Source organism: Strix uralensis, chromosome 6 (assembly GCF_047716275.1).
Source record: "Strix uralensis isolate ZFMK-TIS-50842 chromosome 6, bStrUra1, whole genome shotgun sequence".
NCBI classification, from domain to species: domain Eukaryota; kingdom Metazoa; phylum Chordata; class Aves; order Strigiformes; family Strigidae; genus Strix; species Strix uralensis.
Genome location: NC_133977.1, coordinates 26,291,898 through 26,310,802, shown reverse-complemented (window position 1 = coordinate 26,310,802; position 18,905 = coordinate 26,291,898). Strand labels below are relative to the sequence as shown.

At 36.5% G+C, this 18,905-nt stretch overlaps 1 protein-coding gene across 1 annotated transcript in view; it reads right to left on the bottom strand.

The window, feature by feature from the left end:
• Window positions 1-492: 492 nt before the first annotated feature.
• FAP (fibroblast activation protein alpha) overlaps window positions 493-18,905 on the bottom strand; it is a 41,253-nt gene continuing 22,840 nt past the window's right edge. Inside the window, exons 16-26 of the mRNA XM_074872294.1 lie at window positions 18,706-18,830; window positions 17,435-17,482; window positions 14,563-14,661; window positions 13,754-13,823; window positions 12,357-12,551; window positions 9,808-9,862; window positions 6,524-6,623; window positions 3,460-3,524; window positions 2,500-2,572; window positions 2,163-2,236; window positions 493-824 (exon numbers count right to left, since the gene is read on the bottom strand). Of these exons, the coding sequence (XP_074728395.1) occupies window positions 723-824; window positions 2,163-2,236; window positions 2,500-2,572; window positions 3,460-3,524; window positions 6,524-6,623; window positions 9,808-9,862; window positions 12,357-12,551; window positions 13,754-13,823; window positions 14,563-14,661; window positions 17,435-17,482; window positions 18,706-18,830 (1,006 nt within the window). The 3' untranslated portion in view covers window positions 493-722. The remainder of the gene's footprint in view (window positions 825-2,162; window positions 2,237-2,499; window positions 2,573-3,459; window positions 3,525-6,523; window positions 6,624-9,807; window positions 9,863-12,356; window positions 12,552-13,753; window positions 13,824-14,562; window positions 14,662-17,434; window positions 17,483-18,705; window positions 18,831-18,905) is intronic.

Below are 18,905 nucleotides of genomic sequence, written 5' to 3'. Positions count from 1 at the left end.
AGATTAAAACCAAGCTAATATGGCTCACGTATTCTGAATACAGGGAGAAAAAACACTGAGAAAAAATATGGCTCATATATTCTGAATACAGGGAGAAAAAACACTGAGAAAAAATAGCTGTCACGAGTGTCCTGCTTTCATATTTAAACCTGAACACTGAGAGTTTTGAAGAATCAAGGTTTCAAATAAGAGCTGAATAAAATTTGAACACAGCATTCAATATTCTCGATAATTATCCAAACTTCAGCTTTAAATATTGTGTGTTCCTATCCCTGCTTGGATTCTTTCCAAGAAATTGGAAATAAATTTTGAGAAACTGGTTCTTGTGAGGATGCTAATTACGTACTTGCACTGCTTGCTTTGTCCTTTCCCATTTTACAGTTATAGTTAACAAATGCAAGCATATTCATCTGGCAGTGTGCCTTTGCAATAGACCACCTATCTTTGGATTGCAGAATGTAAGTTTAAGCAAGATGGCAATAAATGCACATGGCATTTTACATTCTGATTTTATTTTTTTCCATCAAACAGGTGTTAAATGTGTCAAAACATGTATTAGCATAACATTTGCTAATATACAATATCAAAAGTGGACGTAAGCATCAAGTTTAAAACTTCAAAGTTCCTGTTATCAATTCACCTGAAAACTATATAACCTGGGCATAATCATTGCATTCTCCCAGAGATGTACCAGATGCCTTAGCATGCTCTGAATAGCCTCTTTATTCTGACAAAGAAAAACACTGTTTGAGGAAGTGGGTCATATGTGTGTAGAGATGTTTGCTGGAAAGGCCTGGAATTCCATGGTTCTGGTCAGTATACCACTGAAAAAGAAAAAACAAAGCCATAAAACCCCTATGTTATGTCTTCAATTCTGCAATAGTTAAACAATACAAGAATTTTATTTTGTTACCATATAGAAGAAAGAGAAAACAGAGGGACTCGTTAATCTTTTTTCATCAGTTTCCAGTATATTCATATTCTTGATGAAAAAAAGTTTCTAAACCTTCTGTAATCTACAAGTAAGCATTACTGCCTCAGTACTGACAAGTCAGTTGTATTAAGTCAGGCAAAAGGGCTCTGAGATGCCCTTAGGGATGAAATGCCCTTGACCCGCTGCATGGCCTTGGCAATAGAGGTCACAGTCTTGCTTAGGAATACTGGGCTCTAAGCAACAAACTTTCAGCTAGGTGTTGTGGAATTCTATTCAAAACGTTCTGCATTACAGCAGGGCCATGAACGTTATGAATGGTGTACTGCAAATGAAATACACCTATGAATTATGCTAATTCTTAGAAATAACTGACATTTCCCGTACATGAACTAGAATGACTACAACTGCAGTGAATTGAGAAATAACCTGGGTTTGCTAAGTATCAGTGAAGGAGGCACAAAATGTGGAATACACAAAGGGGCCTACAGACCCCAAGTACAGGGGGATCCCTGTGTGATCTTTTTTGGGGAGTTCATGGCCCTGGGAAGGTGGACTCAGGCAGAAGGCTAGTACGTTTGATAGCAGGGAAACACTTTGGTCGTTAGCCCCGAGAAAAAAGGTGCAGAAGCAGAGCTTAGCAAGTAATTCAGAACTACTTTTTCCCTGTTCATTCCTCATTTATATCCTCTAACCTCTTGCCTATGTGTTTCTCTCTTTGCCTGCACCTGCTACTCCAAACAAGTTTTGCGGAGAACTTGTATTTTTTTTCTGATCCTGGATATAGTACTTGGATACCTTATACCCTTTTTGCTTGTTTCACCTTGTGGCGGGCATGCCCAGTTCAAGACGGAATCCATCAGTACCAGTGATGGTTTTGGCTCCAGAAGCCAGCTCCTTCATATTCCTCTCTTTTACTAGCTATCAGCGACTTTTATAATAAAGCTGGATTCTCATTCTTCTATCTGGTTCATTTTAAAAGCCTCTAAGTTATTCTTGACCAGAGAGAAATCCTGCGAGCATCCAAAGGGCAAGAAGGAAAAAAAAAAAAGAGCAGGCAAATCCTTTGAAGAAGAAATTGTTTATGAAGAATAACAAATGCACTAGCAACTGCCAGATTTTGAAGCATGTTCAGTTGAACTGGGTTCTTAAAAACATTGCCAAATGTCAAATAAGCTTATTGATAATGCTACAAACCACTATTCAAAATGAAAAATAGTCTGTTATTTACCATTGCCTGGAAATCCACCTGTGCATTAACCAGAGCTTTTGCAATTTGTGCCGAGTTCTGAAAATGTACATTATCTGAAAAAGGAAAAAAAGAGATTGGCTGTTGAAATGTGTAAATACCACAAAGCATAAAGTTATACTGCATTAAGTTGTGTCCACTAATTATCAAGCGATACAGTTGACATTACTAAGAATGAGTAAGCATCTTATAATACGTCATATGGAAATCTACCAAACATCTAAGTACTGACCCTAATCAAAGGCATAGAAAGATGCTTAATGTTTTTCAAACAAAGTGATTCTGGGTCTGTATTTGTACTGCCATTTGCAAACCTCACCATCTGCTGTTCCATGGATGAGAAGATACTCTACGTTTTGGAAATTCTTTGCTCTTGCCATCACAGTTGAATTCTGTTGAGAGGAAAAATGAACAGTTCAGCAGTTTCAATTTAAACCACTCAGTCACAAAGCTGAAAGGCTTTCATTATCCAGTAGAACAACAATCAAACAGTTGGACTGGCCTAATAATGGCAGCAGTGACTTTATATCAATCTGAGATTATAATAAAAGCCATGTATATTTAGTGCTTTTTCTAAGGGCCAATTCACAAAAAGCACAGCACTAGTCATGTGTCATTCCCTGAACACTATAATTCCTGGCTACCCAGACAACTCTACCAGGGCAGTTGGTATTAAGCATTTCTGTTCTTTGAGTTGGGATGGAGAACAGGTACTGAGAACATGATCCACAATCTTAAATACGAGTCTTTCCACTAACTTCTCTGGGTGTTAATTTAGGACTCTGTATCCAGAGCTGCTATGTGTGCTGCTAGAAGAAGCTATAGACTTCCTATCAGTGTGAGGAAAAGAAGAAAGGCAGCCTGTTCCAGGTAGTGGAAGCTGTTCTGACCATTTAGTATGCTTATGGTGTTATCAGAGAGCTAAATTTGCATGAAGCAGTTTGCACACCACAGCTAACAGTACCGATAAAAACCTTATTATCAACATCAACATTTTAACCTCTCTCACATGAGTTCTTTCCTAGGCTGATGGTTTGCACTGGCAGAACTCGCTGACTTGTCCAAGTGAGAAAATAAGGATCCTTCCATTTAGCATATTTAGGATTGATAAATACAAAACCACAACTATGAAGATATGAATTTTGCAGCAGTAGTTTAGCTGCTACAGGACTGCCACTATGTGAGCTGGCGGGTCATTTTCTTTCTTCACAGTTCTACTTGTCTGTGGAAGTGTGATTCAAGTTTAAGGCAGATCTCAACACAGAAAGTGAATTCTTACCTTGTAGTGCTCAAGATTGTCGGCCTCTACAGGAAGACCCATAAATCGTTCTGTGTAGATAGATGCTGTGATATTAAAGAAGAAAAAAAGCTACAGATAAAGAATGTGCAGATATTTTTGTGCCTCCAGTGAAATGTAACAATTTAAATGTTTATTTTTCTGCTTGGTTTCCTCATAGTACACCAAATTTAAACATATTTTTAAAAATCAACTATGAAGGTTAATTAATGAATATCCGCCAAACTGTCCTTGCAGAAATAGTTGTTTGATACTTATCTGTGGCACCAACAGAAGGTATTATGGATAAAGGTAATTAATCGATACTGCTTTATGCTATAGGATTGAACTCCAGAAGTCAGTTGAATGAGCCAATAAGCCAATAAAGGTGCATGGTGGAAAGATGACACAGACTATTTTTGACACTTTAAAGAGAGAAGCTGAGCAGAATTCCAACCTGGGATGCGTATGTGTATATATAGTAAATATGGATATATATGTTGTCCTTTTCCTATTGAATGGATATATGCAGCAATTAGGGGGAGCCGGAAATGATACAGGCTTGTGCTGAAAAATTGGTGCAATTGCTGTTCAGGTCTCTGTTCAATTCGTTTTTCAAACCACAACAAAGACTGTTAACAGATTTGACAAAACAAATGTGAATAACTGAACAGTATCTATCACCAAGAAATCAGTAGGAACAGCTATCTTTGAGCTGCCTGGGTATTTGTAATTTAACTAAGAGCTGTTATGAAAATTTGTGGAAAACTGACACAGCAGCTGTCACTACCATAACATTACTTTCTTTATGACCTTGCCTTGAAAGAGTAACTGACACATATTGAGCAGTCAAGCTGCAGTATTACAAGAATTTTATTTATTTAACGGAGTCAGGGCTTTCTGACAAAGAAGAGCTGGCATCTTTCCCTCCCATAAGAGAGTTGATGGCCATTGTAATCAGTAAGGAGTTGGGACTGTCTACCTTGTTCTACACTGCATTAGAATAATTTTGTTAAAAAGTAGAAATGAGAATTCTCCCATGAAAGGAAAATGACTCAATATACTAATGTTCCCATGCTTTATTATGTATGTTACCACTGGGTGCTAAAGATGTGTACTATGTCTCCCAGATCAGCCAAGTAAGGTTCCTGAAAATAATTTGTAATAAATTAAGTACCAAAAAAATCTAAGTAGCCTATCTTTTATCAAAATCCTTTATCATTCAATGAAAACAGAAAATGTGCAATATCTGTTGTCAACACAGTGTCAAACAACCATATTGGGCTTAAGTTTTCAATAAAATAGACTCTTTCTGAATGGCTGGCATTTCTACAGTATTCTGAGCCAAATTCTCCACTCTCTTCTACCAGTATAGCTACAACAAGTCCACAGAGGTCAGCAGAATTGTATTATATGACTAAGTGGAAGATTTGGCTTGTCAATTGCTGAGGAAGAAAAAGGAGATAAATTGCAAATTTTAATACAACAGTCACAGATCTAATGCTTTTAACTATACATTGTCCCTAGATGCAATTTCCCTTGCCTTCTTTTATCTGTTCAGCTGTTATTAAGTCTGACACAAAATGGAGGTGAGTGGGAGGATTTCAGAGAAAAGATTATAGTCCAGACTCTCATCTGTGCATCTAAAACACGGTGGGACAGAATTTAGAAATTCTAGGGGCCAGTACATCCTCCAACATACTGATACTACTTAGAGACTCAAATATGCAGCATCCAGTAGTTTTACCCCTAACACAGTTCACCCTAATGTTAACATGATATGTTTGCCAAAACTTATGACTCATCACTTTCTTCTGTTTCCTTCCTTCCTTCCTTAGTGGAGGTACATTTGCCTGTTTGGATTTTGCAATGTGTTTTTAGCAAGATTCTTTAACTCCCTCCTGAAAATTCAGTGAAAGTAAAGATTGCAATGGTGCCCCTCTAAGCTACTTTAACTTAAAAACTGCATTCAATTTTTAATGCTTGGAAAAATGTTTATAACTCTTCTTTTATTGAAGGACTCTGCAAAAATAGTGCTTTATGCCTGCATTCTCGAAATAATTTTGCAATCATGAGGGAAAAGGTCTTAAAAAAATCTTGATGGCAGTGGAAACATGAAGACTATGCTTCCGGTGTTATACAAATGTTTTCCCCTTTGTTTGCAAAACACCATAAATACAAGGAATGTCTGTGCTAGCAGTCAGGGAAGGAATCTTTCCCATTTAACCAAAAAATTTTCTCGTAACCAAGACTTCTTAGCAAACGACCATATGCTAAGTAAATGTGTTCAAAGTGCTACATTTTGCTCATTGAAAACATGCTATGCCATGATTCTTTTTTACACTAAGGTTCCTTTACACCATGCCAAAAGCTTAACAGGTCTGCAAGTAAGTATGAGTATGTGCCTGCTTTATTCACACAGTAAGGCCCTGGGAGTATACTCCTGGAGTTGTTTCCTTGGAACAGTTTGGAGCCTAAGTCAATAAACATAAATAAAAATATATCTTGAAACACAACAACACAGGAAGTGTGGCTGAGAAACGTCTAAAGGGAAAAATACTTAATTAAAAAAATAATTATATCAGATACAACTGAGTCCCTCTCTTTTCCACTGCTTTTGGGAAATAACTTTGCAATAATCAGAGACACTGATTCCTGACAGAGATCATCTGCAGAATCTGAAGTTGAAGTGCACTGTGTCTCCATTACTGGCAGAAAAATAATTTCAGCTGTTTCTGAATTCAGTGATACTGTTTTAAAAGGATTTTTAGGAAGATCACTCCCGAGTATAGCAGTTTATCAAGAGGGCTTTCCAGACTTACTGTTACAGATGTGCATATGGAATTATCTGGGTGTATTTTCTTCTGTGTGACAAAGTCTGTTCCAAACTGCCAGTTGCAATCATTTTCAGCAAGGAAAACATTAAACTTTAGGTCTTAATTTATGTCTAGGTAATTGCAATGTCTTTAAGTTTCATATTGCCAGTCTCCTGCAATGATTTAATTTAGAAAGTCATTAAATGCTACATCTTGCTTTCCAAGTCAGTATTTATGACAAGCTTCCATACCATAATATTCCCAGCTGGAAACAGGAGCCACAGCCATTCCACATTTAAATACTCCACTGCCAGATCCAAGTGCCAAAGAAGTTACGTACCCACCATAGGACTAGGGAGAAATCACAGACAGTTTAAAATTATTGGTGAAGTATCGTTTTCTGAACCAATCTCATATAAATTAATTCCAAAGTAAATATTTTGCTTTGATGCATGGAGGACAAAGCAACAAAAGCTTTTTATTTTTTTTTTAAATTTATTTATTTCAAATGGATCTGATGTGATTTCTTGTGACAGAGATTAGACAATTTTATCGAATCCCTTCTTTTTTAAGTTGGTATGGTCCTTCAAGGTAATGTAGTGCAACCTCTATCTCAAAATAGGGCTAACTTCAGATTCAGATGAGGTTGATCAAAGTCACATCCACGTTACACAGCCTCTCTATTCAATCTGTTTCAACACTCATTACTGTTGTCATAACTTTTTTTTTCCTGAAATCTAAACAAAATTTCCCTTGTGACAACTTGTGTTCATTGCCTCTCATCCTTTCAGAGTGCACCTCCAAGAAGAGTTAGAGGTTCTTCCCTACCTTAACAAACTACCTAGCTTTTGCTAATGATTGGCATATTGAACCAACCCCATCATCAGTACTAATAGGGTCAGCTACTTGAGAACTTGAGGTTGGAGTAATTCCTCCCTACTGCATGTCATTGTTATTTTCTGGCCTGATTCCTCAAACTGGGACCCAGCAAGGAAGAATAAGGTCATAGCTGGAAGTCAGGTAAAGCAGTAAGCCTGGATATCAGAATAGATCTGTGCAACTGTGCAGGGCTAGCTGCAGGAAAATACTGTAAATAAAAAGCATTTGGTTTGGCTGTCCAGAGGACTTGGAACTGGGGTTGGTAAATACTTGTATAAAGTCTTTGGGAAATAATGGGTTACTGTTTACTTTGGAAAGGAGGTAGGGGGTGTGTCACAAAGAATTCTGGATTATCAACCTCATCAGTAGCATATGAAAGACTAAGGGAAATAAGCAAAACTATTAAATATTTTTTTGTACAAAAGTAAGTTAGTCTCTCCCTTCTCTTGACATTCCAGCTTGAAATAACAGTGAGGGATATGCTAATGAAAACAATAATTCATGCAATTTTTCCAGGCCATTTGATTGGCTCATTTGATCTTTTAAAAAATCAGTCCACAAGGTTAAAAAGTAAAGGATTAGGATCAGGCAGATAAATCTATTCACTGTAACAGGCAGAGAGAGAGAGGGAGTTTAAAACCTGAATTGCTTTACTGGTTATTTGAGAACTTTTGCCATCCAGGAGAGTTTGGTGAATCTGAAAGTATGATGAGCTGCATAGTTCATGCATATCTGTCAAGTTGCAGGTTATAATAAGGAAACACCCTTCAACTCCTTTCAAAGGTTATGGACCAGGAAATGGTATAATAAATAGAAAAAAAATGGAAAAAAAGTCTGATAGGTTCAGCAATAGTGCCATTATTTGAATATTATATTTACTACTGGGATGCAATGCTTTAGATGTGTGAAATCTCTTAATTGGTTCTGGAAACACTGTGGTGAAATAAAATATGATGTGATTAAAAAATTAAAATATTTTCATGTGGCCTTAACTTACTTAATGTCACTTTAGAATTACTCACTTGTAAGTGTCTGTGTCACTTAATTTCACCATCTGGTACCCCGTTTTATCCTAGTGATATAGCAGTGTCTGACCAAAGTTATTTAAATATTAGTTGGTGGAAGCTTTATAGAAAGATTTTAGCAACCCTGCTCACATGCTGTCTAAGATCAGGCAACTTCTATAGTTACAGCCAAACTGAATCTTACAAGATCCATCCTCTAGCCTGTGTCTGTGCAAGCCTCTTACAATGAAACTGGGCCAACGAAAACAAACAAACAAACTAAAACCATCAAAAAAATAAACAAAACAAACAGTGAAAGATCAGAAGAATTCTCCTGGCAAAGACAGGAAGTTAAAGATAATGAAATAAAAGGTCTTTCTGGATGATAATCAGAGAAAAATGAACATGTATAAAGAGAAAAATATTGGAAAATGTTAATGAGTGGCTAACATAACAGTTTATTCTGTAAGGTTTCTTAGTGCTGCCTGTTACTGCTGGATAGCTGATACTGATTTACTCGGAGAAGGAGTAAGGGTGGCTAACATAGGTCTGGCCTCCAATCCCCTTTAGCATTCCTTACAGTACAGTCCCTAACCCATGAGACCCTCAGGTGTTGCTTATCAGCTCGTTCTCCTGCATAGTACAGTTCTGTTATGCTGAAGCTGCTGAAGCTGGGTAGGAGGCAGGGCTCTATGCATTTTTGATCCAGCCATTCATGATGAACATAAGCAATTGAGTCAGATGGCCTAAACATCTTAAAAATCTCCATAAAGGGGCTGTGGGCATTTGTGCTGCCACAGAAGTTGGATTCAGCTCTCCTGTAATACTGCTAACAGGTCTGCATTTCATTTCCATGAATGGTCCTACCCTGAAGCTGACAGCATAGGAAAAAGAACCCCTACTATCCCAATAATTTCTTTTTCTCCTATTAGAATGCAGTGCTATCCTAAAATTTGTACTTGAGGTATGCTACTCTATTTCTCAGTGCCTAAGGGTAGTGGAATCTGGCCATTTAGTAATAAAGATTTGCAATACATCTGGCTATAAAAGGTTCTGGGAGCGTTACAGAGCAAAGTACATGAAAAAAACAAAGATGAAAAATAGACTGGCTAATTATTTGGAATGACTCCTATACTGTCCGATTTTTCCACTTCTTGGTGAAGCTGTCAATGTTGTACACCCCTCAGCCCACATTCATCCCTACTGACCATTTCAAAGCCAGCCAAGTAAACGGTGATTCTGAATGATGCAAGGGTCACATTTTCTGATAAGAGATATTCATAGGACATTTCTCATAATTTTAATCTCAGATCAGAAAGGACAATACTTGAATTTTAACACCATGCCATTAAGTCCCTTAGTTGAAAGTAGAGCCAATTAAAATATCTCAATTTTGCTTAACTTCAAGTCCAAACAATGTATTAGACATAAGCTTTTCAAAATTCCCTCTTGAGCTGCCAAAGATCCCTATTCAGGGGCTTGCACTGTTGCAATTGTATGTATATAGGCACCAGCAGGAACTATCCCTTTTGGCAATACCATTAAACACGGTGGAAGAAACTTCATACAGATTTAGGACAGAATAAGGAAGAATTAAAAAAATTATACTGCAGGATTATTTAAAGATAGATACAAAAAACCCAACCACTTACCCAGCCCCATATTGCTATTCGTTTTTCATCAACAAACCCCATTTCTATAAATTTCCTGTGGAAAAGAAAATCACAGAAATGAATGCATTATTACAAAAGATTGCTAATACTATAACAAATTAGCAAAAAATAATTTTTCTTTCACTTTTTTCCATACATCCCACCAATCTGAGCAAATTGACGATCAGCATAGCATGTCTGATTTCTACAAAGCATCAATTATCCAATTAATAGGTATTTCAGAGAAAAAGGAAGAATTTTTCTTGAAAGAATAAAAAATGCCAAAATCTTTCTTCATAATAGTTTTTGTTCCAGTGGATGAGGACTCTGCGCAACTGGCTTCTTGGCAAAAAAGTTCTTTTTTCTTATACTTTGAATCCACCTGGATGTTTAGTCCAGACTAAACATCATTCATTATATTCACGTTGTACATATGCATATATATATGTGCATATGCATATGTACAGACATACACTCACACACATGCAGAGAAAAAAGTTCAGAAAGGGTACTCCTAGTAATAACCAATCGCATTTCATTTCCCATAGCTCTACCTTCCCACAGGCTATTATTTTCATCATTTTAATGCCAAAGGTGCTGGATTACCATTAACATTCAGACCTTATCCTGCAAGATGCTCAACATACTCATTTTATGAGTTGATACTCCAATGTCTCAAGAGGCACAGTATCATCCTCTGAGATTAGGGATTCCCTGAATCAAGAAGCTTTCTTTTTTATGTGCCCGAAAAGTGAAGAGCACATACTGCTCCTATAATAAAAAATGAGGAAAACATCTAATGCTCCAAGTAGGTAATAAGCTTTCAGTGGATGAAAGGTGCACCTTGCTTATGCACTCAGTAGTGAAACAGGTCAAAGAGAATCAAAAATATTAGGTCTCCCACAAAAATCCTGCATCACAGTCTGAAGACTGTATTTCCAGAGCTGTATTAGCAACAGCAGAGGATGATGAAAAAGACCACAAAGGTTTGAGAGTGACAGGTAAACAAAATAGGTTCAGATACATGCCAGGACACATATTAGCCTTATTTTACTAGGACAAGTATGAGTGACTGACAACACCCAAAATGTGGGATACTATCTGGGTGGGACAAAGTTAGAAAAGCCAAAAAATGATTCAGCTTTGTTATATTGCTGTCTTAATCCCTGGAGTTTCTCCTACAGTAAAAGCCCCTCCAAGAACTTCCCACCAGAGTATAGGATCCTCTCTAAAAATCATGCATCTTAAACCATGTGTTAGATAAGGAAGATGGAATGCAATACATTTAACTGAAAAAAATTTTAGTCTAGGTGCTGACAGAAAACTGGGAACTGTGAAGTCTGAGGTCATTTCTTCAAAGCCTGTCTCAGCAGATTCTGCAACTGCAGAATCAGTTTAGGTTCCCTCTGCCTCTGACATTTTATGTCTGAGTGACGATTCAGAGTAATAAAAAAAATTCTCTCTTGTGATGTTTGAAGTATGCCATTGCAGCTAAAAGTTTCAAGGAAGAAAATCAAATAATAGATTAATAGAAAAACCTGACATGATATACAGGTATTCTGTTTCATTTATCACTGAAAAGGAAAATGGTGTGTTACTGAGGAGGAAATAAATTATCACAAAGCAGAAAGAGGAAGGAACAGATATCCTCCTCACACACACTTGTAAATACAGGTAGTGTTCTCAAAAAAGTAGAGAAAGCTGTGGAAACCTGGATTGCTACATCCAATTTCTAGCTAAGCTACTCAGATCTATTACTGGGGAAGGGAGAGTATTTACTGTTGCACCTGGAAATTTATCCACTAAATTTCTTATTCCTGCCTTGCACTTATCTCTGTAGGCTTCAAACTAACACTTCTTTAAATGCTCACTTTAGCAGTGCTGCCACATCTGTAAGCTGAACAGGCAACCTTTCTTTACGAAACCTCAGCTTTCACTCCCTTCCAAAACCTCTGCTTAGTGAATTATTTTCCCTTGGAACACTTCTAAGTGTTTTGATGCAAAGGAGCAACTATTGGGGAACAACTACCAGAGGACCTCAGACACTTTCTGTTGTTCATAACTATCCTAAAATAGCATGGAAGGCAAGTTTATGACTAACTGACCTCTAGAAGGCTTGTGTCAGGATTCAGTTTTGCTACAAACTTCACATTTGACCTTTAGGTAATCACTGTGGTACATCACTGTGGATCTTTGGCTAATTGCTATTGTAACTGAGGTAGGTTTCCCCTACAAGGAAAACTTCAGAATAATGGATAATACATTGGTTTACCTCTCCACCACTGATGCTTGTATCTCCTTAGGCCTAGGATTGAAGCCTCTTATAGAATGGAAGTTGTGAGGTCCAAATGTGGACTTAGTTGTCCATAGACTTAATATACCTTACTGACATCAAGCACCTCAGTAATATTTTATTTCTACAAGTCTTCTTGTCTTATTTCCTGGAGACATCAGCTCTGCAGAAGACTAAGCTATATTTAGTATTATTTTCACATTACTTCTTGTAGCTATGTAAATACAATAGTTATACAGGGAGATATTCTACTTACTTCACTGCTGAGATTTGGTCCTCAACTTCATAGACTCCTAGTCTTCGATATACTGCATGCAAAATCTTGTCACCTTGATAAGCCGTCCCTCTGCCATCCACTAGAGCAACAATAATTCCCTCTTTGCTTGCAAGATAGGTTATCCAGCTAATGCTAAAAGTTTCCTTTACATTCTGACTGCAAGGTCCTCCGTACCTGAGGATGAAAATTCCCACATTTTCAACTCATATTTATAAATGATTACCAGATACTGGATTATAGCTATAAGTACTTCTTACATTTTCTCCACAACTATTTTGCTATATGGCTGTGGTTCAGAGAGGTCAGTAGACAAACAGTTCAACTAGCATTTTCATATATTTGTGAGATTTTGCTATCTAAAATCCATTTTAATCCTTTAGGTCTTATGCCTAAGGCAAATCATTAGTTTTAGCTCAGACTAAGTGCAGCATTAGGTGCTTGTCCTAAGGGGAATCCTTGGAAGAGTGGTATCTTAAAGACTCAACTCTTTCCTTAGGTGTAACAGCCCTTTTTGGTGCTTTTCTGCTTTTCTGCATTTGATCTCCACATGCAGTCAGCAATGCCAAGAAGACAGGAGAAAAAAGTACAGCTCCTTACACTTTCTGGCCATCCCCAGATCTCCTTTGTTTCAGTAGGGAATATCATGTGCAGTTGGAGCTGTGGGCAGAACACACCCCACATAGCTGAGCAACACAGAGAGACACTCCTCATAAGAATGGCCTAATGCAAATTACATATTTGACCTCAAGGACATGACTGACTTAATCTTCTACTCTAAACTTCATTCAAACATACTTAGCATTCTTGGACTTGTGGATCATCACTGGTTAATAAAAAATAATGTAAAGTTTATTACACCCACTCAGTTTTCCTTTCTGTCTCATTTTTTTTCCATCACTGCCTTTTCTGCCTGCAATAAATTAAATTCATGTCAAATACTCTTTAGAAGGAACATTTGATCAAAGAAGGTGGTCCACATGGTTTAGGGATGTTTGGGTTTTCTTCTAAAAAATGAAGCAGGCTCTTGTATTTTTCATATTAGCCAAGCTGAAATCAATAATTTCGGGCTGCCTCGTGATAAACAGAAGCAGTAACAGAGCTAAGAACTCCAAGCAATAGTCCACATGTTTTTAGCCCTTTTCTTTCTCTGAGTAACTAATCCTTGCCATGCTAAGATTAACATTAAAAACCTCATTGATTCCACTGGGTTGAATTTCTCTTCCAGAAATGTATCAAAACCCCCACCACAATAAACAAAACAGAACTAAGTGGTTTTGCTTTTGCTTCATAAAATGTTGCAAATGTCCTAGGTTTTGTTAAATTATAAGAAATGTTTCCTGACAAAACAACATTCAAAGAAAGGAAGCGTTACATACACCTGAATAAGCAGAGGGTACTTCTTGGATCTATCAAACTGTGGGGGTAGAAGCATTTTGTACCACAAATCTAGAAAAGACATATTAAAATTATATTGTTAATGGTTAAAATGATTCCTCCAAGCATAATCCAGAGTTTGGTGTAATAGTATATGAAAATGAATCAGACAAACTACACAATGCATGAACTGCGAATCACAGAACTGATGCAAGTAACTGTTTATATTGAGCTGTCGAAGAACAACTTTGAAGAAATAAAGTGCCCATTTTAATTTAGCTATGCATAAAAGTATTATTTCACATAACTCTAGGTTCTCAGTTTTCCAGGTGCCTAGAAAAACACAACTAGAAATATAACTGTTGTTAAGATTATGAGAAATGAGTTTTGGAAAGTTTACACTGATTCATTACCATGGAATTTTCTTTGTAAAGTCACTAGTGAAAACAACAGCGTATGCAAGTTAATATAACCTGTAACACATCAACAACCGTTTGCATTTCACAATTTATTACCACCGTACTATAATGTTTCTACATGATATTTAAACACTTTACCAATAGTATTAAAGAATTAAAAACAAATTTGCATTGTGAAGCAGAGATGTATTTTAACTACTATATTACTGAGAGATACCCTGAGGCACAGACAAATTGGTTGTTGTCAAACAGGGCAGAACCAGGCCTCTTCTTCCCAATCTGACAGGCTAACAAGTTTGTTCTACAGAAAGATGATACTTACTATAACTAAATGAAGGTAAAATATTAAAATGGTAGGAATAAAAAGTATAATAAAGATGTCTAATTCTTACTTATACCATCCACTTCAAGTTTATTAATTTCTTCTTTTGGCAGTTTGATCTCTTGCAAAGCAGACTGCAATTCCCAATTGTCTTCCAGTACTCTGAGCTCTAAGTAAAAGAAATGCTTCAATTATTAACTAATTTATTGCTAATTTCTCTTCATTACTTGGGATTCATTTATTTTGTGTTATTAGAACAGAAAGATCTATAAATTTTACAAGCACAGCAATGAAATCAACTTAGACACTTCAAACTGGGCTTGATCACATAGCTGAATAAAAGCAGGGCACTGGTATTATAGTGCAATTATTTGTTAGATTTTTATAGGATGTACATTTTGTAATGCAGATCATTTCACATGTTGCCTCTGAGTGTTAAGAGTCCTGGATGTTATGAAGAAACTCCTTTCTCCTGCACAGCCCTCATCCCAGGTTTTTAACATGGTGGGAGCTAGAAATGCAAAATTCATCCCATCATGCAAAACACAGTCCTGTATCTCCCACAGTAACATCAGTTTAATAATCTCTGAGACCCTTGGGCAGTGTGGCTAAGTGCATAGATGTTTGGGAGTATTTTGTTTCTGGGCTAACACAGGAAATTCAGTTTCTTAAGGGGTTGTGGCAAACCCTTGCTTACGTACAGTATACTCCTACAGAAAGATACTAGACTTACCATTTAACTGTCCTTAGTAATATATTACTGCACACTTAATGAACCTCTTTTGATTTTGGGTTTTTTTTTGTTCTGTGGGTGTTTTTTTTTTTAAATCTAAGAATATTTAAAACTTTTGTTTTACCTGCTTTAGACACAATTTACAGTTATATAATTCAAAAAGTACTATTTAAAATTTAGTTAATTTCCAGCACAGATGGCAGAACTGTATTTTATGAGTCCACTGGGTATTACTTGTTTATTTATGTGTTTTCCCATGAGTAGTGATGAATGAAAAATATTGTACATAATGGAAATCTGTGACTTTTAGCTTCACCTTCAAAATGAAAGAATCTTTTAAAACTGCAGGAGATTTTTCTTTGTTAGCATACCTTTTTTTTTTTTTTTTTAAATGGCAACCACTTCCTGTTTCTGGAAATTCTTAAAAAACCAGAAGTACCTCTCTCAGCACAACTTGAGCTAGATAGTGCTCAAGACATGCCAGAAATACAACACTGGAATTTGTTCTTTCAAAGTACTCTTGAAAAGTTTTGCAGAGTCAAGGGGGGTTTACGGCTGAAAGATTATCCTAGTTTTGGATACTCACCCTAACTCAGCTGAACCCTTTCCATCCTTCTCCTCAAAACTCCTGAAACTTGCCCATTACCACAAATGAATTGTAGGCATGCTGGAAGGGGCTTCCAAACTGTTGTATATTAGTTTAACTGCATGCCTCCTACTAAAATTCATATTTTCAAAATGCTGACAACTGCAATGAAAACGGATCTACTAAAAATAATTTTGCACCACAGGAGAGATTACAAAAGCAAGGGACTTATTGAAAATTAATCCAAAAAAGGCCATGAAAAAGTCAAAGAGAAGCCTGATTTTTTTTTTTTATTCCTGAAGAATAATAGCACAGCAGAGTGACACATCATGAAACTAATGGTGAAGATCCATTAAATGAAGCTGTTATCTTCTGCAGAGAGGTTAAGAAACACATACTTGTAGTTGGACACTTAGCTGCATTTCATGCAATTTGTATGTTGATAAGGAAGTAGTAGGGGCCCTTGATACACAAGGTCCTAATAAATCATGGAAAAGAGAGAGCTATGACAATGGATTAAATATGAAAACATCCAAGCATTAGCTGTACTTAAATCTTTAAACCTTCTGCAAAAGAAATACCTGAAGAAGAGTGTTTTTATAGCACAATTGAAATAGACATGTTGACCAATCTTTTCCACCTAAAGACATTTTTGCATGGTTAAAAACTAAAAAACAACTCATATGGGAGTCCAAATAATCTTATGTTGCAATTCATTGACTTCTGCACGAATCACCACTGATTAATTTAGTTTAATGATATTATGGCATTTGTCTTCCTCATGTTTTCATGTGTCTTCTGGTCATAAAACACTCAGTTAATAGTGGCTTACCAACACGGGCTGAACTGTAAGGACCCTGGCATTAGACCTACCCATGTGTTTCCACTGATTATTGGGGAAGGAAGGGGGACTGCCAAATCACTGAAGTTTTTTACAGGACCATGCTAGTTTTCATAACATTTCAGAACTGAGGGCTTTAAGTTGGAGAAGAATTTTTAGGGAAAAACAAGGGACAGAGAGAGAAAACTCACTGCAGAGCAATTAATGGTTAGCAAATTCCTGCTTGGCCTGGTTGCAAACAGTCCTCACTAAGAGGCTACTTAAAGAATGAGGGCTCTGAATGTTTCTTGCTGAAGTTCCCATTTTGTATCAATAATTACACCTTGTCTGAAGCAGTTATTTGAACTAACCATCTGAAAGAGCTTCTGCTCTTCCCTGACATCTCTACCGACAGCTGAAGAGCAAGTCACTGATCCAAATTCTAATTAGTACAGTACAATAGCTCAAACTGCAAACTCTAAATAGTACACTGTTGCCTTCTACATAGGATAGGGTTGCTTCATGGAAAAACTCAGAAAGTCTTGTGTTCAACAAAATGTGAAAAGGAAAAGGAAAAACTTCAGGATGATATAAAAGTGCTGGACTCAGGAATGAAAATAAAGGCATCAGTGTGTTCACTGATACTTGAATTTTACTAAACAAATCTAGAAAGACACTAGATATTTCGACAAGAAACGAGATGAAAGGCTTGTTGATCACAATACTATTGTATTAGAGGATCTGCATAGTGAAGATCAATGAGAAAAACAATTGCTCAGAAATAGACAGGATATTTGCAGTACCTCTATCACCGTGGTTCTCAAAAAGAGTAGAAATGGGAATCCCAGGACCTGTCATAAGAATGGTAAGAAGGCAGTTTATAGTTTGAAGCTGGAATTTGATGATGGAGTGTGTATTACATTAACACTGGTAATGCAGGGGTGTTAAAGTGCTCAGAGTTGATACACAAATCTGAATCTTCTCTGCTGTGTAACCCACTAGTCCCTGCTGCACAAAACACATAAGGTACTGTGTGTACACCGACTTGTATACATATAGGCACTGCTTATCAAACATAACAGAAGTAACTTTAAATCTACTAACAAACTCTTCCTCCCTAGAGATGAAGTGACATCTAGTTAATACCTGAGATGTGATTACATAAGGCGAATGCAGAATTAACAATGTGAAACATTCTTCTGAGAACATGTCACATCATATTTGTGAAGGTGAGTGGCTTTCATATGGTGATGACCTTAGTGGCTATTTTGTGCAAGAATGATTGAAAGGTGTTATTATTTGCTACATTTGCTTCTCTGCTCAATGGAAGTTCTAAGGAACTCTTCAGCTGATCAGTCAGTGCAGAATCAGAACAGTAAACTTTATATGAAATATGCAAAAGAAAAATCTTGGATATTTTTCTTTCCTTTTTTTAGATTGTGACTTCAGTGTTCTTTGATTACAGCAACGGATGAAACCTCAAGTCACTGAAATCACCTAACATTTCAAAAGAGCTAAGACTTCATTTAATACTCCTGTGTTACAAGTGTTTTCAATGATCACAAATCTAGATGAATTGATTTTTTCTTAGTTCAGTTATTAAAAATGTTCTCAGGTAGCAAATATCCAACTTTTTGTGGCTGACACAGGTTTTAATAATTTCAGTTGGGAAACACATTACAGTAGTTTCTCATAGCTAACTTTTGATCACATGAATTGGAAATCAGTGTGTGTTTCTAAACCCTGCTCTTGCTGCTGCAAGAAATGTGACTTTGATGAGCCAGATTAGAATCTGTTTTGTGCCATGAAGGATTTTCACAAATTTGTTTTTCATTCTAAAAATACCAAGATTTTTGTTGAAAAAGTAAAAAATTATAGAGTGAAAATATTTGTATTTTCTGAAACATCTTCCCAAGGGTTTTGGACATGGAAAAATTATCTTTCTGGAAATCTCTCCTGGTTACTGTGAAATTTCTATGATTCATCTATCTATTATTTGAGATAATCAGTATTATCTACACCTCTGATAAATTTGAAAGAACAACTGATATGTTTGCTTCCATGCTATACATACCATAACAGATCAAGGCATAATACTTAGAACGTTCACTGAACCTTGCTGTATAATACTGGCATCTCTCTTTCCTCAAATTGCAAGTAATGCATTGTTTTCTGATAGGTTTACTTCCAATACTGATTCTAGGAAAAAAATAAAATAAAGCAATATTTATTTTGCTACAACTAACTTTACATGTGTCTGCCTCACATTCTAGA